The sequence below is a fragment of the Pan troglodytes genome, chromosome 4 (genome assembly GCF_028858775.2).
Source record: "Pan troglodytes isolate AG18354 chromosome 4, NHGRI_mPanTro3-v2.0_pri, whole genome shotgun sequence".
Taxonomy (NCBI): Eukaryota; Metazoa; Chordata; class Mammalia; order Primates; family Hominidae; genus Pan; species Pan troglodytes.
Genome location: NC_072402.2, coordinates 140316782 through 140342453, shown reverse-complemented (window position 1 = coordinate 140342453; position 25672 = coordinate 140316782). Strand labels below are relative to the sequence as shown.

Genomic DNA, 25672 nt, shown 5'->3' with positions numbered 1-25672 from the left:
GGAGAAGCTAAATTTTCTAGGTCAAGAGGGAAGAAAAAAAAAGATGCAGCCAACAGACCATCTTCCTATAAGCTGGAATGTTGGCTGATTTCGAGAAAGGAATGTCCTTGCTGGGCTGGTTCTGGAAATTGTAACTTGCACAACAACAGATTCAAAAGATTTTTGGAGACACATCAGTAAGAGAAGGCTAAAGGAGGTGGCGAAGGGCTGCCAGAGCCCCTGCAGAATCACTTTGCATTTGGCGTGAAGCCCTGGGGCTTTAATGTGTCCGTCTGCAGGAAGGATATTTCCATTTAAGATGTGTGCAGGTCTTCAGGATGGCCCAGGGCCGGCAGGATGGTTTGGACCGTGGTGTACCATTAAAGTTCAGACAGAATGGGGGCCGGCAGAGCACACCATTGCACCAGGGAGCACTCTGTTTTTCCTTTTGGAGTGGATACTGTTTTCTCTAAGCACTTAAAAGAATTCCTGACCTCCAACTGAATGATGCTCTATGAGGGGAAGTATTTTGTGGATGAATAAGCCAGACTGCAGGGAAAAAACATACAGAATCAAGGGAAGAAATAAAGGATACTACAGGACACGTGTGTGTGTGTGTGTCTGCTTGTAGTTCTCTCTCTTCGTTATGAAGTGTGCAAGCTGGGGCTGGGACTGAGCTGTTTGGTGACACAGCTGGATTAGATAACAGCCCCCACTTCCTGCCAGTTACACTAGATGCAAGCATCTATGTCCCTCTTATCTGAAACATGGCTTGATGAGTCTGGTGTGGCTAGATTGTAAACTCCTTAAAGGCAGCAACTGATTTCTACTACCAACCCATAATCCCTTATTTGAAAAGCCTTGGGCTAGATATGTTTCAGATTCTAGAATTTGGGTAATTTTAGCGAGGTAGTATGGTGCATATATTGTATATTATGGAACAACTCCAGTGGTGTCTGGGACACTACCCTAGAATCAAACACATTAGCAACTGTACCAGATTATATAAGTATTATTAACACAAAGCAGAACAAATAGACTTTAAGTCTCAGGACAGTTTGGGCTAGGTTTTGCCACAATCTGTTATGAAAGAACTTCTAGCTTTCAGAGCTTTTTGAATTTCAGAATTGTGGATTAGGGATCTCAGGTCTTTCTTTTTCTTTCTTTTCTTTTTTAAATTTCCAGGACGTCTGCAACATTCTGCCCATGGCAGGCACTGAGTAGAAGTTGTTGACTTCTAGAGTATGTGACATCTTGATCTCCCTCAAATAATATTTGATTCTAGAAACCAGGGGACAGTTTATTCTCAGTGACTTGGGGAGTCTTTAGAATTAAAAGTATCCTAAATTAAAGAGCAGAAGAGAAAGACTATTAAGCACATTCTCTGTCATCCTGAACAGTAACACATGTAGACCCATGAAATATACTGAAAATTCATCACTAGCATGTCATGTTGAGCGCCTAAGCAAATGAGAGGAGTGCATCAGTGCTTATAAATGACAATGGAAAGTTCTAACCTATCACTTAGAACATGGTATTTTTCGAATACTCCTAAAATATTACTAAATGGGCCAGGCGTGATGGCTTATGCCTGTAATCCCAGCACTTTGTGAAGCCAAGGTGGGAGGATTGCTTGAGCCTAGAAGTTTAAGACCAGCCTGGGTAACACAGTGAGACCCCATCTCTACAAAAAAGAATTTTAAAAGTTAGCCAGGCAGCCGGGCATGGTGGCTCATGCCTGTAATCCCAGCCCTTTGGGAGGCTGAGGCAGGTGGATCACCTGAGGTCCAGAGTTCGAGACCAGCCTGGCCAACGTGGTGAAACCCCGTCTCTACTAAAAATACAAAAATTAGCCAGGTATGGTAGCGGGTGCCTGTAATCCCAGCTATTTGGGAAGCTGAGGCAGGAGAATTGCTTGAAACCAGGAGGCAGAGGTTGCAGTGAGCCAAGATTGTGCCATTGCACTCCAGCCTGGGCAACAAGAGCGAAACTCTGTCTCAAACAATCAAACAAAAAAAAGTTAACCAGGCATGGTGGCCTATGCCTGTAGTCCCAGCTACTTGGGAGGCTGAGGTGGGAGGATCGCTTGAGCCCAGGAATTTGAGGCTACAGTGAGCATGAGTGTACACTGCACTCTGCACTCCAGCCTGGGTGACAGAGCAAGACCCTATCTCAAAAAAAAAAAAAAATTTTTTAATGAAATGACACAAAATATTTCTAAATATGAAAAATCAAGCTTGTTCAATCCTAAATCAATACCAGATGATTTGTAAAAGTGACAAAAGGGGCCAGGCACTGTGGCTCATGCCTGTAATCCCAGCACTCTGGGAGGCTGAGGCAGGTGGATCACCTGAGGTCAGGAGTTTGAGACCAGCCTGGCCAACATGGTAGAAACCCCGTCTCTACTAAAAGAATGCAAAAATTAGTTGGACGTGGTGGTATGTGCCTATAATCCCAGCTACTTGGGAGGCTGAGGCTGGAGAAATCACTTGAACCCGGGAGGTGGAGGTTGCAGTGAGCCGAGATCGCACCACTACACTTCAGCCTGGGCGACAGAACGAGACTCTGTCTCAAAAAAAAAAAAAAACAAAAAAAAGTGTCAAAAGGGTACACAGCTGGTGATAGTCAAGCTAATATCTATCGAATACTTACAAGTTCTCAAGTGCTGAGATTACAGTGACTCTGTTCAGTAGCTACTGTTATGCAGCCCCATTTTGCAGATGAGGAAACTGGGGCACTGTGAGAATGAGTCATTTACTAGTGAGTGTCCAACCAGGATTCAAACCCAAGTTTAGCAGTATGCTGGGTAAACCAGCTATCAGAGGGGAAAAAAAAGGAGAATTTTAAAAGCCCTGGCATTTGCCAATTTCTATGATATAAATACTCTCACCAGGGTTGATTTCAAGATATTAATGGTTTAATAATAGTAAAATTCCTGAATATTTAATAATTGGCTTTCATGAGCTTCTGGGAGCTGTCTCCTGCACACCATTGTCAAGTCCATCCCATAGTCAAGTCCACAGTTTACTGTCAACCACGGAAGATGAGATTTCAGCTCATGGAACAGAACTGGTTTGGGGGCAGCATGCTGAGATGCTAGCCCAGGCCAGTCAGCCATGGCTACACTCCTACCTCAGACCCATTACAGATCATGGAACATGGAGCAGAAGAAATAGAAAGCAAAGAACACACTGCCTCCCTTTCTTTGGCAAACTTTCCTTCACCAGGGAGTGGAAGGTGGGGCCCTGCCAGCCTAACACGCTGTGGCAGAAATTTAAAAAGCCTGGATTTTTTTTCCAGGCCCTACAAATATTTTTCTTGGTTAGATAAGTTCAGACTTGAGACTAAAGGAGCTGATCACTTCCTTTCTGAGATCCTTAGTTTCCATAGTATTTTCTTTAAAGAAATAAGGAAGTATTTATTACAAGATGAGGACAGGGTTTGAGCCTGCCTTTAACCAAAGGTAGGGTATTCTGGCCTAATTTGAACCCAATTAAAATACATTTAGACTCTTGGCTTAGCTTCTTTGTCAATACCTATAGGACATCACCTGCTAATTAGGTAGTCTGATAAGATGTTCCACAAGAGGCTCCTGAGAAACGACTGGCCCTTCAATCAACAAGAATTCACAGGACACTAATAATGCATAGGTATTTGCTCAATGCTAGATACAGAAAGAAAAGGCATAGTTTCTGTCCCAGGGTCTCAGAGACTAATGAAGGAGTCAGTGAAGTAAACGTAGTTAAATTACACTCATTTGCCCATTCAACAGATGCTTATCAAATGCCCATCAGGTGCCAGGCATTTTGCTAGGCACTGGGATGCCATTGTGAGCAAGACCAATTGGTTTGTACTATCATGGAGCTGACAGTCCAGTCATGAAAAGAGACATTAAATAATCACAAGAGTGAATGTGTAATTAAACACTGGTAGTAAGAGCCATGAAGAAATGTCAAATGGTCCTATGAGAACTGGAGGAAACTGACTCAGTTCAGGGAAGACAGGAAAGGCTTTCATGAGGAATTGAGAGTTGAACTAAGATTTGAAGAAAAATTAGGAGTTAACCAGCGGAGTAGGGTAGAGAGAAAGAGAGGAACATCACTCCAGAGGGAACAGCGTGGGCAAAGGTCCTAGGGTGGGGGGAATCAGAAAATGGAAGGCAAGTTTGGAGGGAGACGTGATGGGAAATGAGGCAGAGGGGGAGTAAGGGCTGAACCTCCCAGAGTCCTGCAGGCCACAGCAAGGCTTTTGTTTTTGTCCCAGAGCAATGGGAAATCACTGAAGAGTTTAGGCAGGGGGATATAGATGGGAATTACACCCAGCGCTGCAGTGAAGTAAAGGAAATGCTGTCTGCTGTTGGGAGAGCTCAGGGGAATGAACCCACCTAAACTGGTATATGTGAATTTTAAGAAAGAGTAGGGAGGTTAGGGTTGGGGGATGTGTCCAAATAAGGCTTGCTCGAGGAGGAAATATCCGAAATATCCAGCTAAATTTTTGAAGGGTGAGTGTGACTTAGTCAGACCATGGTGAAAGGGTGGAGGAAAGGAGGGAAGGAGGGAGGAAGGGAGGGAGGGAGAAAGAGAAAGAGAGAAAAAGAGAGAGAGAAAAAATACTGTTGGCAGCAGCACAATGTTTGGGCTAAGACCTGGGTGAGTATGAGGGTGTAGGGGGACTATAAAAAGAGGCCAATAAGAGAAAAAGTCACAGGGTTAAGAAGGGGTCAAATGATGAGAGCCTCACAGGTCATGGCAGGAGTCTGGGTTTTATCTGGAAAGACAATGGGAAATCAATGACCCAGTCAAAGATCTACAGCAGGGGAGTGATGAGTTAGAATGGTCACTAGCAGCAGAATTGACAGTGGATTGAAAGAAGGCAGTGCTGGAAAGGTGGGACCTGCCGCAGCAGCCCAGGTGAGACAGGTGCTGGGTCTGCGCTAAGGCAACAGAAGTGAGGCTGGAGAAAAGAGGACGGCTTTAGGAGACACTAAAAAGGTAAAACTGAAAGGGCATTGTCACCAACCGAACAGGTGGGAGTGACTTCTATTCTGCCCAAAGAATAGTCTGAATGAAACAAATTTTTCTATTTGGGTTGTCTTGCCTTATGACCTGGTACATGGTCAATTTTCGTAAATGTTCCATGTGTCCTTGATAAGAATGATGTTCACTTCATTGTTGGGTACAAGATTCTTTTATACACTCATCAATTAAGTTTACTAGTTGTGTATTTCAATCTTCTACATATTAATATTTGGTGTCTGTTTGCTCTATCATTTATGACAGAAATGTATTATAAAATCTCCCACCATAATTGCGGAGTTGTCACTTTCTCTTTACATATTTGTCAATTTTTGTTTTATGTATTTTGAGGCTATGTCATTAGATATATACATGTTTGGAATTTGTATATCTTTCTGTTGAATTAATCCACTTATTATGTGGCAATCCCTTTTACCTTTAGTCATTCTTTTTGCCTTAGACCTACTTTATCTGATATTAATATAGCCACACGAGTTTTCAATTTTTTTTTTTTTTTGAGACGGAGTCTTGCTCTGTCACCCAGGCTGGAGTGTAGTGGCGCGATCTCAGCTCACTGCAAGCTCCACCTCCTGGGTTCACACCATTTTCCTCCCTCAGCCTCCCCAGCAGCTGGGACTATAGGCGCCCGCCACCATGCCCAGCTAATTTTTTTGTATTTTTAGTAGAGACAGGGTTTCACTGTGTTAGCCAGGATGGTCTCGATCTCCTTACCTCGTGATCTGTCCACCTCGGCCTCCCAAAGTGGTGGGATTACAGGCGTGAGCCACCGTGCCCAGCCGAGTTTTCAATTTTTTTGTTAACATTTGTCTGGTATCTATTTTTCATTCTTTTGCTTTTAACCTCTCTATGTCATTATGTTTTAAATGTGTCTCTTGTAATCAGAGTGCAGATGGACTTAAAAAAAAAACAGTAGCTAGTAAATTTAGCACATTTACATTTATTGTGATTATACATATATTTGGATTTATTTTGGCCACCTAATTTTGAGCAATTTTTTTACTTTATTTTCTTTTTTTCTTTTTCTAGATTATTTTGGAATAGCACAGGGTTTTGTTTTTGTTTTCGTTTTTTGGTTTTTCTTGAGATGGAGTTTTGCTGTTGTTGCTCAGGCTGGAGTGCAATGCCACAATCTCAGCTCGTCACAACCTCCGCCTCCCGGGTTCAAGCGATTCTCCTGCCTCAGCCTCCTGAGTAGCTGGGATTACAGGCATGCGCCACCATGCCCGGTTAATTTTGTATTTTTAGTAGAGACAGGGTTTCTCCATGTTCGTCAGGCTGGTCACGAAGATAAGCACAGTTTTATTTATTCCACCTTATCCCCCTTACGCCTACCAGTTGCCGCTTGGACTAAATACATTCTATTTCTTTTCTTTTAGTAGTTACCTTTAACATTTAACATGTATATTTGACTTAACAAAATTTAGTTAATATCTCTAAGGAAGAATTAAGATTTTGGGTGATGCCATTCATAGCCACAGGCAGCAAGGACTTAGAGCATATTTGGAACCAAAGCTAAGGCCTGTTTTGTATATGCTGGGTTTGAGGATACATCCAATTATCACCTTAGCAGGTGTCTGTCTACACATCTACCTTCAGTGGCTTTATATACTTTGCAAAATATCCTCCTTCATGGGTATTCCACATTGCTTACACAGTGACAGGGATTAAAAACAAAACTAAAAAATAAATGTCAGTGTTTGCCTGCCTTTGATTCTTAACACATCACGGTCTTTCCTTCCAGCTTAGTTTCCAGGGCCAAGCTGAGCACAAATGTCTCCTAGAAATAATGGGCCTCGCAAATAACTATAATAACTATATAGTAACTGTCACTATATTAACTGTTGATAAGCTGAGAACTGAGTCTGAAATGCAGACCAGGATTTTTTCTTACATAACCATGGCTTACCTTTGTGTCTTTCATCTTCTCTGCTACGTTTGTGGCTTACATCACAGGGGGAGGAGCTTAGCTAATTTCTGCCAAATATGGGAATGAAAAACTTCTATTTTCAAACCAATTAAAAAATTATTTTAAATTGAGCATTTAATCACAGCTGACTTAGATCACACCAGGCTCCAACTAGTTCAACATAACCAGTTACTATTATCTCCTATAGGTCAGGTCCCATTTTTCAAGCACTGTATCAATATTGTACCCATTTAATCCTTCAGACAACTGTGTGAGAGGCAGGATGAGAATTATTAGAGGAAACATCTCAGAAGGAGTGAATGACTCGCCCGGGTTCCCAGAGCCAAAGTGGTTGCTTACTATCCACATCCTGTTCATGTGTCAGAGTTCAGGTTCCCTTCCAGAGGCCACAGCTGAAAAAGTATGTCAGCCTTAACACAGATGTTCCATAGGCTTGGTGTTCCTCTAACCTGGGTGTCACTGATAAATCAAAAAAAATCATCTGGATTTCCTAAAATCTCACCCATACCCCAAATCTCAAAGGGCTGGGCTTCGTGCACAATGGTGACACGGAGTTCGCTGGGCTTGATCTTCTCCATTTCCCAACACAACACAGACAATCCCCTCCTCTGACAGCCACTAAAAAGAAAATAGTAACAAGAAGCAGAGCTTATAAATTTCCATTACACTTAATGCCTGATTTCACTTAGTTAATGGATCCATTTATTAAAGCAATTTGTGTAAATCTCCAAGGGCCTGCTAACGTTGCTGCCTTATGGTTTTATCACGCCATATACTTCCTTTATTTCTACCCTTTAACAAATAGTGGATTGGCAAGGAACTTTGGACCAACTACTGCTCAAACTATAGGTAAATTACAAATAAAGTTTAAAATAAGGGCTTTTCATGCCCCTGGGGTTTCCTTTAGCAACAAAAAGGGATTTCATTTTTTGTATGTTTCAGCTGAGTCATCAATCTCAGCTACCATGGTCTGTCAGTTTCATGTTGACTCCAGGCTTATTTTCAGAAGTCTACATGTCTCCTTCAGGTTTTCAGTTGTGGATCTGAAGGGTTTAGGGAGCCATCTGACATCAGTATAGGCACCCTCATGATGCTCCCTCTCACTGAGGGGATCAGGCAGAGAGCAGAGGTGTGGCCTTGTATGACTGCAGGTACACTGTGGTCAGGAGGGAGGGGCCCCTGAGGACCTGCTGGGCTCTGGCTGAGGTTATTTAGCCAGTGAAAACTCCACAGTGATGAAGTCTGGGCTGCATGGCTCATACACACATGGTCTAGAATCTAGAAGAAAAGCCATCCTTTTTTTTTTTTTTTGAGACAGAGTCTCGCTCTGTCGCCCAGGCTGGGGTGCAACGGCTCAATCTTGGCTCACTGCAACTGTCGTCTCCCAGGTTCACGCCATTCTCCTGCCTCAGCCTCCCGAGTAGCTGGGACTACAGGCGTGCACCACCACAACTGGCTAATTTTTGTATTTTTAGTAGAGATGGGTTTTTGCCATGTTGGCGAGACTGGTCTTGAACGCTTGACCTCAGGTGATCCACCCACCTCGGCCTCCCAAAGTGCTAGGACTGCAGGCATGAGCCACCACACCTGGCCTGAAAGGCCATTCTTAACATGAAATTGCCCCACAATCAGAGGCAAATGGGGACCTACACTGGAGGAAGTCCAGAGGCAAGGAGAAACAAAATTCGGCCCACCTAAGATTGACAATATACAAATGACTATTTGTGCAGTTAAGTGGCAACCACTGGTATATAATTATTGTCTCCCGTACCAAATGAAGTACATAACTTAGGAAGTGCTTGGAAAAAAATAAATGAAAGAAAAAAATCACTATCTCTTAGTTGTATTTTAAGGAAGGGGAATCTGGTGATGGTTGAGTGCTAATAGAGAGGTGAGGGATAAAGATATCCACACTGGGAAGAGCTAAATTGCTTTACATTAGAAGTGGATCCAGAAGGGAGTGGAGTGAGGAGTTAGAGTGAGAGGCTGGGTGGAGAGAGGAGTGAGTGGAGAGACAGGAAGACACAGAGGGACAGAGAGTAAGAGAGCCAGAGCTGCACACAGAAGGACTTAGAGGCTTATGGATAAGAAAGTAAGGTTTGGAAGAGACAGTGAGGATGGAGAGAGATTGTACTATGCAAGGTAAACTCTGCAATCCTCTCTGTGAAATTGACATAAATAAAATTACATATATGTGGTATTATATTTATTTTCTGTCTGTTGCTGTATTATGTGAAAAGAATTAATCGAAGTTTCACCATATGGGATGGAGGGGACATTTGGGATGGTCTGACTTTAAATACAGTTTATATGGTATATGAGAAATTCTCTTTGGGATTCTTGGAGGCACCTCCAACAGTAGTTGAAACCAGGGACAATGGCTGGCCCATGTGGTGGCAGAGTGGGAAAAATGTACCAGAAACATTAAAATGCCAGGAGCAGAGAAAACAGATGGAGGCTTCCAACACGAGCCCTCATTTTAAAGTCATAAGGACAAATTATTGTAATCGGTGTCTTGATTTATGATGGAACCATCTCCTATGAGAGCAGCTCCACACGGCTGCTACAGGCACTGATGGATGGTTAGTGCAGGGAAGGCAGGGTAGCTGCTGGTCTTCCATGATGCTCACGAAGCTGCTGGGGTGGGCTTCTCCTGGAGAAGGTGGAGATGCATGGAGTCCTGTTTCACAGATGGCATGGGGGCAAAAGGAGAGGCTGTTCGTGGAGACTAGCCAACCTTTGGGTCACAAATAAATATATGAATGACAAGTTAATGGTGGCAGATGTACATGTCAGGCAATGGGTAAAAACCCCACTCCTCATAAAAAGACTAGTGTGGATAAAGTCACTAAACCTTTTCATGGTGATCAAGGGCAAATTGGGGCTTTCTCTTCCCAGACTCCTTTTGCGATTCAGCTCCATCGCTTACTAGCTGTTGCCCTTGGGCAGGTCACTGAACATCTGTAAGCTTTGGTTTTATTAAAAATGATGATAATATTAGTGTCCACTTCAAGGGATTATGGTGAGATTACTTGAGATAACCTGTAGCCCAAAATACGTTAATGATGAGGGTGATGATTTTTATTCTAAGACCACTTGATAATCAATATGTATTGATGATCACATTCACTACTCACACTTACAAAGTACAGCTCCCAGGCCGGGCGCGGTGGCTTACGCCTGTAATCCCAGCACTTTGGGAGGCCGAGGCAGGCGGATCACGAGGTCATGAGTTCAAGACCAGCCTGGCCAACATGGTGAAACCCCATCTCTACTAAAAATATAAAAATTACCCTGGTGTGGTGGCGCATTCCTGTAATCTCAGCTACTTGGGAGGCTAAGGCAGGAGAATTGCTTGAACTGGGACCCGGGAGGCAAAGGTTGCAGTGAGCTGAGATCGTGCTACTGCACTCCATCCTGGGCTACAGAGACTCCGTCTCAGGAGAAAAAAAAAAAAAAGTGCAGCTCACACGTTAGTTTCCTGGTCTCTTTTTGGCCTCTTTCTTTTCAGTTTTTAGAGTCACCAGCACTTCCTTCTCCTAAATGGTGGGGCAAGTATATGTTTTAACCAATTCTAATGCTCATTGGTTTTGTTTTTTAATCCTTTGAGGTGTAAGTGATGCATTTTCACATTAATAATATAAGTTTGTATGTAGTGGCTACATATAATGTTAAAGGTATATTATATATAATATGGTGGTTTCTGTGTTCTATCTCACATTAGAAAATAGCTAGGACAAAAACAGCCTGCGTGCAAGGGACAGGCCCACCTTCTCTGTGCCACATGAAGCTATGTGGAAAGCTGCAGAATGGGCAGGAACCAGGCATAGCCCTCATAATGATCTGTCTTATAACATTTCCTTTGATATGGTATTTGCCCTTTAAAAACCCCACTTACTCCCACTCTGTGCCTTTTTCCCTGGTTCCAGTTCTGTTTCCCCCAGCAAATCCAGAAGCTTCCCTTAACATACTAACCCTTTACTTTCCCTGTTGTGTCCCTGAAAGGCCTCCTGTGCCTTTGGCTGCAGGTCCCGAACGTCCAGGCCATCTGTGCTATCTGCTTCGCGGTACCTCACCAACGCAACGTGAGGGTGGAGGGCAGAACCTTGGTCCTGGCCTCTCAGCTTTTGTGGGTTTCAGCCAGACCCTAGGTGTTATTTTAGTGCAACTTTGGTGTTTAATTTGAGGATGTGTGTGGACCAGAAGGAGGGACCAAAACATGATTCTTTTCCCCATGGTCAGATGATTAAATTTGAAGTTCTAAAAAATGCAGTTTGGTCCAAAGCTGTGTCCAATTGGGAAGAGAGAAAAATGCCCTGGAAACCCCTCCCAGGCCTGGGACCATCCTTCCTTAACCACCAGCCACCTCACAGGCCCGCGGACTGTGGGCATCACCTGGGCAGGCTGTGCTTACTCACTACCCAGGAACCCTGTGCCCTGGAGCTGTCCTTCCTCTCTTCAAAGTGCATTTTGTGCCTTTGCTGGAAGAACCGACTACAGGTTTGTTCAATTTCTTACAGTCTTGAAAGCGCCACAAGCAGCAGCTGCTGAGCCATGGCTGAAGGGGAAATCACCACCTTCACAGCCCTGACCGAGAAGTTTAATCTGCCTCCAGGGAATTACAAGAAGCCCAAACTCCTCTACTGTAGCAACGGGGGCCACTTCCTGAGGATCCTTCCGGATGGCACAGTGGATGGGACAAGGGACAGGAGCGACCAGCACAGTAAGCCCATCTCTATGGCACCCCCTTCCCTTTCTGACATCTTCTGTAGTCAAGGTAGGAGGAAGGTGCACATTTAAGTACAGGTACTTGCTTCTCCAAGGTTCTATTCAGGCATGACACATTCAGAGGTGGAGTCACATAAATGCGTAAAATGTCTGGGTTTAGAAAATAGGGACTTGTGGGGGCCACCACTTACCCAAACGTGTCCTATTTCAAGTTTTTAAAAGCACTCTCTGCTGACCCAACAGAACGGGCTGCCGGTGCTCAATTGCTGTATGTTTTCCCAGGTTTCTGTAACTAGTGAAAGATCTGGCCCCGAAGGCTAGTCAGGGGCCTGCACGCTTCATGATGGGATGAACCAGACAGGCATGGCGGTAAATCCTGCACAGAGATGTGGGCTCCGTTTCAAGTCAACTGACTCTCCTGGTTATGTTTCCACTGGGCTTGATTTGTGAAATCCCAGTTCATAATCGTAGTCTTACACATCATAAATTATGCAGCTTTCCCTCTGCGTATCACGCAGATGTGGCTGTGGTAACCAGCAGTGGTAAAGTCATTCTCCAGACCTTATAGAAACTGGAGAGTAGGAGCGACTAGCGCCAAATGCTGAATATCTCTTCCAGGACTTCCTGGCGGCCCGGTTCTCAGAGGTGTTGACAAATGAAGGTATGACTCTAGAGAAAAGAATCTTCTTGACTATCTAAGTATAAAAAAATCTCTTCCTTCTGCTTTGGTACTTCTGGCATTGGTGTGTATGTTTGATATTAGGTGTCCAGGTCCTATCGTGATGTTATCTGAGATTCCCTGAGTCCCACTGCAGCATCAGAGGTTACAAAGAAGCCTAAAGTCAGATCCAGTCCCTGCTTAGAGGGTCAGCAATCTCAAGAGTCAAACTTGCCACAAATCAAGAGAAGGAAAATCAGGAGACATAGAAGAAGACAGGCAGGAAGGAAGTTTCTGTAGGACTGGCTTCAAAATGCAATGCAAAACACTCACTTTGACATGATGGTTTATACATCAGGTGGTCTTAACTATTCATGGACCATGCACCAGAGGTTGCAGGCTCTAAGAACAAATGACCACTTCGCTGGTGCTCACGCTCTACCCTCAGAGGCACAGGTAATGCGGATGGACGCTGGCGTTTACACGAGGTGACATTGTTCCTTCCTCCCCACCCACTGCACAGACCCTGGAGATGAGGAGCAGGAAGGCTGAGGCTGGGGCTTGCAGCTGCAGAATTAGCTCTTTTGGGCTTTGTTTTGATGGCTTATCTTCAAATGGGCTTGCTGAATGCCTTATACTCAGTGAAAAACAGGTGTCAGAATGAGGCAAAAAAAAAAAAAGACTCTAGTTTGTTAAATAGCATACATAAGCAATATTCACTGCAAATTAGCAAACTTAGATTGTAGTCCATTGTGTCAGGCATGATACACAACTCACGTGATCTGCCCCACACAACACGAACAAGCTTTAATTCCTCTGGGTTTTAAGTGTTCCTAATACGTCTTACCAATTTTCTGAAAAAGTAGGGAATGCTTTCCGGTCCTCAGAACCCAAGAGGAAAGACAAACTTCATGATATGTTACTTGGGGTTAAGCTAGCTCTTCTGGAAACCTTGACTTCTGGAGTAAAAAAAGGCTCCAATACTGGAATTTCTGTAGCAATGGAAAATGGCTTAACTGTTGCCATTCCATCATTAGCACAACAGACTGCACTCTGGGTGTGTAACACTGGCACAACTTCTGGAGTCCACAGTGGATTTGGCCGCCTGACTTAAGATGTCAGGAGCCCCTAGAAAGCAGCACAACGTAGCCCGGGGAGTGCAGGTGAGGATTTCTGCATTCAAGGAATGCCAGATTATTTTCCAAGTGAACTTGGGCAACTGCACCTTTCACCCTCACTTTTCTCATTTGTACAAAAAGAATACTAATATTCCTTGCCTCACAGGTTTCTTGGGAGGGTTAAATGAGATAATATAGTGAGAGTTCTTGGCACAGTGGCTGGCACAGAGGAACAGCACAGCACGTGTTGGTTCATATTGCAGTTATCATCATCAAGCTTTCCATATAATCAGCCTAGCATATGGTAACACAGGGTCGTATTGAAGGACCTTCCAGACTCCTCTTTTTAACAGTACTGCCACCCAGGAAAGTCAAGGGGCTAGATGCAGGCTTAGATTCAGCATCTCTCTGCGAACACTTGGAGTTGTTGTGTGGGCCTATTATTTGCTTACTCTGGAACTAAGAACAAGGACCAAGAGGACAGAGATCAGAGTAAGTGGGGTGGGTGGCCAGAAGCCCATCCCTGTACCTGTCAGTACTGGAACTGGATATTCCACTGAAGAGTCAGCAGGCTCGAGTTCAAGCCTACTCCGCCCCTTTCTACCTGGAGCAGCCCTGGACAATTAACGTTCTTGCCATTATGCATTCTTTCTGTTTGCAAACTCTGCAAAAGAAGCTTTAAGCCCCCCAGCCCTGGGACACTTCCAGTCCTTTCCTGACTAGAAATTGAAGTGTCTCTAGTGTTCCCAGATAATTTTCAGGAAAATCATTTAGTCTCGCTGAGACTCAGTTTCCTCACCTGTGGAATGGGAATGGCAGCATTGCCCAGTGTGCCTCACAAGGGCGAAGCTTCTATTTACTAGGGTTCTGCAGGTGAGAGGAGTCCTGGGCACGGATGTACTCCCTGAATGTGGTTCTGTTGCCCTCTTCTGCCCAGTGGTGGTACTGCCAGAGCCCTTCTGAGTTTCAAGGGTTATTCAGAAACAGAATTGCCTCGGCCAGGCATGAGACGGATGCTCCCTGACTAAATGTGATCCACACGGCCTGGCAAGGAGATATTTTTGATTCCTTGATCACTAGTTTGAGCATAATTAGAGACTGAGGTGACAGAGTCACACGTTAAGACTTCCTTCAGAAAGAGCGTTTCTAAAAGCCAATCGAAAAATTTAAACAAATCACACAAGATAGAACCGTATGCCTTTGAGCTCTACAAGGCAGAAATAACTCCTTTCACGGCTTCTCTTTGTCCCCAAGTCATTGATCATTCCTGGGCAAATGTATCTTCTTCCTACCTCTAGGAGAATGAGTTTCCAAGTACCTAACCTTTCTTATAGTGGTATAACCCTAGGGCAGATGCTTGTGTGTGGGCTGTTCTAATAGAGACCTGAGTAAAATGTCTCTACTGGTGGACTTCTAGCCCGCAGAGAAGGTGGTTTTGGTTTGTCCCATTTCCATTCCTTAGATCGCTGCTGCAGGCAATTACCAATATGGACTGTGAACATTGGTTACGCTGCCATGCTAGGAAGGCCAGGCAGAATCAGCCAGGGAGTGCTGCATAGATTCCAGGGCTGATGGGCACAGTTTGTGAGAAGGTTCATGTTGTCCCCTAAGCTTCAGCTCAGGGGGACACATAAGTGGTGTCACCATGAGAGGGGGAGGTCCTGGAAGAGGATCAGGTCCAGGGGAAGATGGCCAGTTCCATTTTGGACACAAGCATTGAGGAGTGTCTCACGTACCACGCAGCTGTCCTCAGGGTTATAATTCTCCATATATTTGTGCGATTATTTAATGGTTTTCCCTCCTACTGGACTCCTAGAGGACAAGGACTTTGTCTCTTATTGCTCAACACTACAAATTTTGTGTCTAGCACACTGCCTGCCACTTGGTAAAATGCCCAGTAAACATTAATTTGATAAGTGACTGAATTGTATTGGTGGCAGCTAAATTCAAAGTCAACAATATATTCAATAAACATCTATGAGCCCTGATATGTGCTGGGCATTATGCTGAACTCCTTCACTTCTACCTAACCACAACCTTGAGAAGTTACTAATTATTAGCACTCTAAGAACACTGCAGTTGACAGGCGTGACCAGCTCCTAACTGGGAGGGCTTGGCACCAACCACGTCTTCTGCTTCCAGGACTAAGACTCCTTCTGTATCCCACAACCATCCGACACCAACATCATGACAGTGGTTCCGCCCCACAAACTGATTCAATAAACACATCTGTGTTATGGATCAGATGGGTGTAGGTCAGGTCCCAACACTGCTGTTCACCAGTTGTATCACCCTGGGACAGTTACTTCTCAATGTGCCTCAGTTTCCTTGTTTTAAAAACAAGAATGACAACAGCACCCACTCATAGGAACGTAGGAGTTTTAATGTGATAATGTTTGTAAGAGTGTTTAGCACACTGCTAGGCACATAAGTGCTCAAAAAAAATGGTATTGATCATCATTCTTCCGGGATTCCTGAGCCTTCCTCACCTAACCAGCTGACCTTTCAAGTCTGTTAGATTAAGTGAATGCTATGCTTGCTCGCAGAACTGAGGGTGACTCTTTGTCCCAGCTTCTCTGGGACTATCTGGGTTGAAGCCCCTGAGGCCTGACACAGAGGCATAATGTGCCCAGGCACAGGTGCAGCAAGCCCCGCCCCGTCTCACTCCTCTGGCAGGGCAAGTCTGCTCTGTGATTGACTCTGATCTTTCTGGGGAGTTTCCTCTCAGGTGAAGGGGGACCATGACTTATCCCTCAATGGGATTAATGACTGCAACAATAATTAGAGAATAATTTCCTCACAAGCATTCCAAACCTTCAGCTGCCTGCCACAGCCCACAACTCCTCAGCTCCCCAAGCACGCAAGAGACTACGTGGGGAGCAGAATTACTGGCACCACTCACTGCACAAATGGAAATGTTCTTAAGCAAAGTGCGTGCCAATCAAATATTTATAAATCAAGCCACATCCTAAAGGCGCTAGCAGAGTTCACTGGTCAAAACAATCCTACCTTGCAGCCCTTTCTAAACGGCAGATTCCTCTTCATGAAGTGCCTCCTGCCCTGTTGCTTTAGGGGAGTCCAGACTTCTATTCTCTGGTTGGGATCACTCAGCACCTAGCAGTTAAGGCACTTTATTCCCCACCAACATAGACCCAAAGTCAAAACAGTTTTTCAAATGACCACGATGGGGAGAGCTGGACCCCACTGCCAGAAGTCAGAGAGAAGGGAAGGTCTCCAGGCAGGAATGTACTCCGCGACAGGGTGCTCTCACCTCGGTCATATGTGATGGGAAGGACTCCTTGCCCTCCTCCCCACAACCCTCATCTGATTACATAGAGGATTTTTATACATAAACTTTAAAATACACACACACACACACATAATATATACTCTATATATATGATATATATGTGTGTGTATATATATATATATATATGTCATTCAGTCTCTGGACTGTATCAAAATTTTCCAGGCAACTTTTTCAGGCCTTAAAGAAGCAGACACCTTTTAAGATAAGGTGTTTTTTTTTTCATATATATTTACATATGTGTGTGTGTATATACATATAGATGTGTAAATATATTTATATATATGTATGTGCATATATATATATTTTTTACCACTGGAATTATTTTCCCCCAAATTCGATTTTTCCCCTTCTCTGTCTTTCTCTAATGTTTTACCAATCCCGGCTTGTGGCTACATTTTAATTATAAATGCCACTGACATAAAACAACCTCACCAAGTTCTGAATGAGGCTGACCTCACTTTGGGTAAACACGGCAAAGGACGGGAAGTCTCCAACCCAGAATAAACCGGGCACATAATCTCTCTTGGCCTCTCTTTGGAGAGCAGAGGCGGAAAGCAGGCTTAGAGGCCACAGACAGACATGCTACAGAAGCAGAACCTCTCTCTCCGGGCATTTTCCTCATTGAATGCACCAGTTGTGGTCTTATTGTTACATTTGCCTGGCATGGGACAGGAAGACGCTAGGATAGCTTGGGGCTCAGAAACAGGGTGCAAGACCTCAAAGTTGACTTCTCTTGGCACTGGCAGGCTCATAACCCTTTTTCCTTTTTTCTACCTTTGGAAAGTAAGGGATTGCTATTCTTACTGTGAACAAACTACTGCTAAGACCTAATGGAAGGCTTTGGGGAGCAGAGGAGAAAACCAAAGCTACAAACTTAGTTCCTCAGACAAAAGGTGTGAACAGCGAGTTGGGGGCTAGCACAGCCATGCAAAAGCTCTGGGCTCCCCTTTATGTAGGTTTCCCAGGTATGCAGGGACTCGTGAAGCAGTTTAAATAATGAGCATGGGACAAGGAAGACCATGACCCACAAAGGTGAGTTTGCACATTTCAGTTTCATTGACATGTAGTTCTGACAAATAGGCTGTTTTCAAACCAACACTTCTTAACTCATTCTTAGTAAAGGAGCAGGACTCTGGATTCTATTGCGGGCACATACAGTCACAAATCCACCAAGTAAACACTTCCAGCCCTCTTCCCGTACATTTTTACAATGCTTTATCTGAGTTTGAATTTCTCCAAGAAATTTCTATCGTTAGAGTACCTTTTTAAAAGTTGCTTTCCATTTCTTCAGCTAAATTAATTGTTAATGTCCCCATTTCAGAAGGGGAAAATGAAGTACCCTACAGACCATGGATGTATCTTGTTTTTCAAAAAGTACTAGCCCCTTCATCCCTGGGATACTTGAGAGACACTGACCTTCCTGTTCAGAGATAGCAACTCCTAGATCCCTGTATGGGATAAAGAAGAGTGCTTGCTCCTCATTTGCTCTGTGCGCTAACCTGGTCGGGGGGTATTGAAAAAGGGAGTGGACAGAGAAGTTAGAGCTTTAGAGGTGCCTCATCCACCCGTCCTGCCTCCCCATTTCTCCTGGGTCCCTGTCTGCCCCCAAGAAGATCCACCTTTTATAAGTGCCTATGCTCTGGTCTAGATGCAACATGGACTCAAACCTAAGCTGGGTCATAAAACATCTCAGGGGTCACAAGGAACAAAAAGTGGGAGTCTTGGCCAGCTCTAAGTGTCCCATTGACTATGAACGGAGCTTTAACACATCAGCTACCATCCTAAAGTGTATGAAGGAGAATCAGGGGAGATCATAGCAAATCCCTGATGACAATTTTGTAAAATACACAAAACCATATGTATACTTCATGCATACGTAGTAAAATAGAAAACTATGCACTAGATATAGACTAAACACCAGCAAACACTAGGAATCCCATCACTCAGAGTCCTCCAGTGTCACCAGCTGGCTGTTCTTACCTCAGAACTGTTTATAAAGAAATAGAGTTAGGATGAAGGACACATTTCCTCAATTTCTCTCCCAGTCTTAGTTCCTCTTATCCTTCCCAAAGCAGCTACTTGTATGAATCTGGTCAGTATCTGGTGCACAGTTTTATATTTTACTATAGATATATTCATGAGCTACACACGTATTGTGTTCTTTTTCTTTTCTTTTCTTGAGACGGAATCTCGCTCTGCCGCCAGGCTGGAGTGCAGTGGCGTGATCTCGGCTCACTGCAACCTCCTTCTCCCGGGTTCAAGCAATTCTCTCGCCTCAGCCTCCCGAGTAGCTGGGATTACAGGCGCCCACCAACACATCTGGCTAATTTTTTTTTTTTTGTATTTTTAGTAGAGATGGGGTTTCACCCTGTTGGCCAGGCTGGTCTTGATCTTCTGACCTCATGATCTACCTGCCTCGGCCTCCTGAATGCATTGTGTTTTTTAATATGATTTTCATCAAGGATTTATTATATTCTCCCATTGCAATTTAGTTTTTTTCACTGTATGTTATATTCTACCTTTCTTTGAAAGGGGATTAAAAAAAAACTACATACATACACACACACACACACACACAGAGAAAGAATGTTGCAGATTTTGTGCTTTTGTTTGCTTTTAGCTCAAAAACAATTGCAGCTTTTGTTATTGTGTTGCTGTATCACTCCCAGGTTCATTTGTCTGTATCCCTAATCATGCAGAAGCCCCAAGTGCAGGGACCATGGCTGGCACTGCGCGTAAGTCCCAGCACCTAGTAGATGAATATGTGTTGACTGAATGGTTTTCCGTCCCCCAACCCTGAGCTGCTACCCGAGGAAAAAGCTGCTGCTGTGTGGCCAGCCCCTCCCTCTCTTCCCAAGGCCCCACTTTCTCATGCTCTCTCCTTCCTTGCCTGTCCTCAGCAGCAGCTGCAAGAGGATGTAGGTCTGGAAAACTGGAATGAAGTCACACTAGAGAGCTGGACACCAAGCCAGCTACACGAGCCGCTCAGCCTGGGTGTTGCTCCTTCCTGCCAGCCCTACTTGCAGAAGGATATATGTTTAGGAAACTTAGCCAGAAAGAAATCTAGTGAAAATGAGCTATGAAACTTGGACATCCTGGAGAAATAATATTTACAGAGGAAACTTTTGAGACGAACTCTCACCGGCACAACAAACCTGGTGTCGGGACTCATGGCTGAGGGCTGAAGTCATGTGCTAAGCAGGCCTCTGGCTCTTGTTTACCTCTATGAGGCCTCTTCATGGCCATGATGGAACTCCACAGATGGCAAAGCCAACCCTATTCAGCCCCATGGCCAGACAAGTGGGTGCTATTGAAGGCAGCAAAACAGAAATGCATAGGAAATGAAAAGCTTTTTAAAAATCTTCCTTGATTGGCTGGGCACGGTGGCTCATGCCTGTAATCCCAGCATTTTGGGAGGCCGAGGGGGGTGGATCACCTGAAGTCAGGAGTTTAAGACCATCCTGGCCAACATGGTGAAACCCTGTCTCTACTAAAAATACAAAAAAAAAAAAAAAAAAAAAAAAAACTAGCCAGGCGTGATGGTGCGTGCCTGTAATCCCAGCTACCCAGGAAGCTGAGACAGGAGAATCGCTTGAACTGGGAGGTGGAGATTGCAGTGAGCTGAGATCACACCACAGCACTCCAGCCTGGGCAACAGAGCGAGACTCCATCTCAAAAGAAAGAAAAAAGAAACAAACAAACAAAAAAAACTTCCTTGATTACCTAAAAAGACCTCCCCTTTGGGGTTTCTGTCGCACCTATAATGTGTTTGACTAAATATCTACATATATGGGCGATAGGTTGAAAAGAGTCCCAGGCAACTAACCTCACTCCATTCCATGGCTACAAATGGGGTCCTGCATGGCCACCCACCATCTTGTCCATGTGTGATCTTGAACACAAGAGGGTCCAAGCAGGAGAGTATCGCTGGATTTGGATCAATCCATTCCCATAATTGGAGCCCAAGAGATTGTGTGAAAGACAGGAAAAAGTAGGATACTTGGAGTACTCGACCTGGGGTCTGGTCATGATTTTTCCCCTTCTTAGAAGTATAACGTTGCATAAAACACACTCTCACCAAACTTCAGCTCTTCACCAAAGGACAGAGCAAGCAACACCTTCCTCCAGGGAACACTTCGAGGAGAAAAGGTCACAAAAGCACAGAGGAAACAGTCATATGAGTACTGGCCACTTTCCATGCATTAGCCCTTACAACAACTCCCACTATAGATAAGGAAACAGAGGCAAATACTTTGCCCGATGATCACACGGCTAATAGGCAGCCAAGCAGAACTTGAGTTCATGTAGTTGTGTTCTGGAGCCCACACTCTTTAATTTTATACTGTTTATATCAAGATAGAAACTAGCATGGTGTCTGGCACATTGTAGGTGATCAATAAAAGTTAGCCCCTTCCTTTGATCTCTCTTAAACATATAGGATTATGCTGAGAAATTGACACAAAAGTATATGTGAAGGTTCTCTGAAAACCATAAAGTCTGATAACCATTTAAAAAAAAAACAGCTTTATTGAGATAACACACATACCATACAATTCACCTATTTAAGTTGTACAATGCAATGGATTTTCTTACAACTTAACAGAGTTGTGCAACCAACACCACAATCCATTTTAGAATATTTTCCAAAAGAAGCCCCATGCCTTTTAACCATAATTCCCCCATCTCCACCCACCCTGGCCCTGGATACCCTGAATCTACTTGCTGTCTTTATGGATTTGCCTATTCTGGACATTTCATTTAAATGGAAACATAAAACACATGGTCCTTTGTGATGCTTTCTTCCCACTCAGCACTGTTTCCAGACTCATCTGTGTTGTGGCATGCCTCAGAACTCTGTTCCTTTTTATTGCCAAAGAATATTCTATTGGCATTCCATGTATCTACTTGCTTCATAGACTGTTAGACTAAGAAATAACTTTATGGAGACTGAGCGCAAATACCCCTCATTTTACTGAAAAAGAGACTGTGTCTAAGAGGCTATGCAGCCTAGCCAAGGTCACTCAGCTCAGAGCCTAGCCTTGAGCCTTACAACTCTCCACGTGGTCCCATCTTACTGCCCCCCTCAGAGAGTTATTGGAGACATAATTCAAAGTGCACAGCTTATTGATGATGGGCCAGGAGAATCATCTCTGCCAATATTAGCCCAACACCATTCATTCACCAAATAATGTAGACTGCCCCCTGTGTGCAGGGCACTGTAGGAGGTGCTGAGGACCCCAGAGGGAACAGGACAAGATCTCTGCCCTTCCTCTCAGAGTGTACGCTTTCCTGAGGAGGCAGAAATAGATCAGTAGCTCCCTAGATAATAAAATCATTGCATGTTGTACTAAGTGCCATGAAAGAAACAAGGGGCAGAGGAGGAGGAGGATGTGGGGGAGGGTGGCATTGGCAGGGAGAATGGGGTGGGGATGAAAGGACCCCGTGCGCAGAGTGTCACAGGTTACTGGGGAGGGTCTCTTTTAGGATATTTAGGCTGAGGCCTGGAGGAGAAGGACCTTGTGAATATCTGGAGGAGGAAGGTCCCAGAGAGAGGGCTATAGCATGTGCAAAGATCCCAGGAAAACAGGGAAAGTTTGAAGTTTAATAGGAGCAGAAAGACAGAGCGAGCAAGTGGTGTGACTGAAGGCTCAAGAAAGCAGGGCCCAGCTTACGGTGGAGGCCCATAGGCCTGTTCCCTCATGGCTACACTCTCAGGGCTAACCATTCCTAGGAGGACCCGTGAGAAAGTGCATCAGTGGCTTCCAGTTCCTTCCTGTGAATTAAATAAACTCCAGTTGCCACTGGAAGCTGGAGGAAGTCCTGAGTCTCTATAGCAAAGACTTCCAAGGAAGGGAGAATTTCATCTTAGGTAAAGGTGATGAAACTATGAATCATCCTGGGGGTGAACCAGGAGATAAGGAAGGCAAAGAGAAATAAGAAAATACAGGCATATTAACAGAGAAATGGTTAAACAATTATGGTATAGCTACATAATGGAACACAATTCAATCAGCAAGAAGAAAGAAGTTTACTCTTTCCATACTGATGTAGAAAGATCTACAATTAGTTGTTAAGCAAAAAAAAAAAAAAAAAAAAGCAAGGTACAGAACTGTGTGCTCAGTACATTACCATTAGTATGAGATAGTATGTCTTTTGCAATATACGCACACAAGCTGTCTAGAAAGGATACACACACAAGGTGTCTAGGAGGGGTTTCCTTGTTTCTGCATCCCCCCAGGAGATGTGCACTCCAGAACGAAGCTTTTCACTATCTCCTCTGCTGTTTGGGAAAATGGAAGTATATTTCCTATTCAAAGAAATTAAATTAAAAATGAAAACAGGCCAGGCACAGTGGCTCACACCTGTAATCCCAGCACTTTGGGAGGCTGAGGCAGGCAGAGCATGAGGTCAGGAATTCGAGACCAGCCTGGCCAACATGGTGAAACCCCATCTCTACTAAAAATACCAAAATTAGCCGGGCATGGTGGTGCATGCCTGTAATCCCAGCTACTGGGGAGGATGAGGCAGGAGAATTGCTTGAACCCGGGAGGCAGAGCTTGCAGTGAGCCGAGATCGCGCCACTGCACTTCAGCCTGGGCAACAGAACAAGACTCCGTCTCAAAAGAAAAAAAAAAAGAAAGAAAAGAACACAAAGAAAAGGCAATGAGGGGTCGAGATCTACCAACCAAAGCTCTGTGTGTTCCAGCCTCCCCTGCCCCTCGGCCTCTGCCAAGATGAACCTCAGAGATGCCCCCTCATCCTCCTAGGGAACTAACTACTGGGCAGCCACTGGTTCCTGGTCTAGATTTCACTCCTAGTTGTAATGATGGTTGTGACGGTCTAGTGACCAAATAAATTATCCCGAAGAGTCTAGAATTAATTCCAATTCCCAAATGTGAATTATCAAAGCACCTTTCTCAAGAGGGCACCCTAGGGTGAATAAACAAGTTAATAATTATCAAATGGACATTGGATTCCAATTAAGTGTCCAGCACCTTGGGAGTGTCAATCAGTGTGAATGAGGAGAGTGTGACTCTGTAACTCATAGTCCTTTCCCTCCATCTCCAGGTTTCTCAACCTGGACGCTGCTGACTTTTGGGCTGGAAAATTCTTTGCTGTTGGGGGCTGCCCTGTGCATTGTAGGATGTTAGCAGCATCTCTGGCCTCTACCCACTAGATGCCAGTAGCACCCGCCCCCCTAGCTGTGACAACAGAAACTGTCTTCAGAGATTGCCAAATGTCCCCTTTGGAGCAAAATCACCCCCAGTTGGGAACCACTGTTCTCATCACTGCATTTCCAGGTAACGGCTTCATTCTCCCCCCATCAGAAGCTGGTGATCTCCCCTCTGCCTCTACCCCAGGTGGGTTGCCATAGAGGCTGAGGGATTGACGGAAACTTCATTGTGAGGGAGTTCCCCGAGTTTCATATGTGGCAACCAGTCCTAACTCCCTGGGAACCTCTTCTGTCTCAGGGAAAACAGCAATCTCAGATTTTATAAAATAACGATCTGCGGACAGGAATCTCTCCCATGACTAGAAGGCGCAGATAATTAAAAGGCACCCCTGTGCAGGTTGATAATGAAAGCAGAACACATGCAGGCTGGCCAGATCCTACTCTATGGCATCCCAAGATTGCAGGGACGGGGGAGCCCGGGGGAGTGAGTGCCATTTCCTCCTGTGATTATTTTCCTACAAGTGACAGAAAGAAAGGAGCGAGGCACCGTGAAGGTGCACTCAGGGTCATTTTGTAACCAACAGGGTGGACAGGTAGGTGAGCCGGCCGTTGTCTCTCCTTCCTTTCCCAAGGACGTAATTCCCAATGGACAGCTTTCTTTGGAAGGCAAAGAAAAAGGGACTGTATTTCTATGTTTTGATTAATCTGAGGCTCATCCCTGAGGGCTCCGTGAAATGAATGAGCAGAATTTTCCATGGCCAACTGTCCTGGCTGCCGGGTCCTATCGGCAAAAGCGTAGTGTTTATTTACTTTTGCTCGTGTTATTTTTATTCCAGTTCAGCTGCAGCTCAGTGCGGAAAGCGTGGGGGAGGTGTATATAAAGAGTACCGAGACTGGCCAGTACTTGGCCATGGACACCGACGGGCTTTTATACGGCTCAGTAAGTATGAAGCTGACATGCTTCCAGACGTGGCCAAGGTTTGAGGTTTCCAGAAATCTTGTTACATGGAGTGAGGCAAACTATAAAGCAACAATTAGCCTCTGTTTGTTATTTTTTCCAGAAGGATTCCCACCCTCACTCTGCTTTATTTTAGGCACAAACATAAAAGAGTTTCTTGTGGTATTCTCTCAAAACACTCAAATGTATTATCATATAAACACAGAGGAAAGATTGATTGATGTTTTGGTAACTCTTCAGTCACTCATTTTAGAATATCTAATGCCATTCCATTCATTCATTCATTCATTCCAAAAATGTTTTTCTTTCTTTTTTTCACTTTGAGACAGGGTCTGGCTCTGTCGCCCAGGCCAGAGTTCAGTGGCACAATCATGACTCACTGAAGCCTCGAACTCCTGGGCTCAAGAAATCCTCCCCCCTCAGCCCCCTGAGTAGCTGGGACCACAGATGAATACCACCATGCCCGGCTAATATTTTTATTTTTTGTAGAGACAAGGTCTCACTATGTTGCTGAGGCTGGTCTCAAACTCCTGGGCTCGAGCAGACTCAGCCTTCCAAAGTGCTGGGATTATAGGCCACCACACACAGCCCAAAAATGTTTCTTGAGTACCTAGGTACTACGTGCTATAGGTGTGTCTCTTATTGCTTTTTACACAAATGGCAGAGCCTGGGCTTTCGTAGTTTATATGTCATGCACAAAACTTTGAAAATAGCCCCTTTTATTCTGAAAGGATCACCTAAAAGGATAGAAAGCTTAATAACTTAATTCAACATTTATCAAATG

General features: G+C 44.4%; 1 protein-coding gene and 1 long non-coding RNA gene across 18 annotated transcripts in view; one reads left to right on the top strand and one right to left on the bottom strand.

Moving 5' to 3' along the window:
* LOC107974888 (uncharacterized) overlaps positions 1–25672 on the bottom strand; it is a 325290-nt gene that overhangs the window by 89401 nt on the left and 210217 nt on the right. The gene's annotated exons all lie outside the window — the stretch shown is intronic.
* Positions 1–25672, top strand: part of FGF1 (fibroblast growth factor 1) — a 105438-nt gene that overhangs the window by 72321 nt on the left and 7445 nt on the right. For 9 of the 14 annotated variants that reach the window (XM_009449856.5, XM_063811544.1, XM_001153487.7 and 6 more), the window contains 2 exons: positions 11463–11665; positions 24767–24870. In XM_009449856.5, the coding sequence (XP_009448131.1) occupies positions 11497–11665; positions 24767–24870 (273 nt within the window). In that variant the 5' untranslated portion in view covers positions 11463–11496. Of the gene's footprint in view, positions 1–4583; positions 4629–11462; positions 11666–24766; positions 24871–25672 lie in introns of those variants that run through there. The other 5 variants (XM_024356768.3, XM_024356767.3, XM_009449859.5 and 2 more) reach the window with 2 other exon arrangements.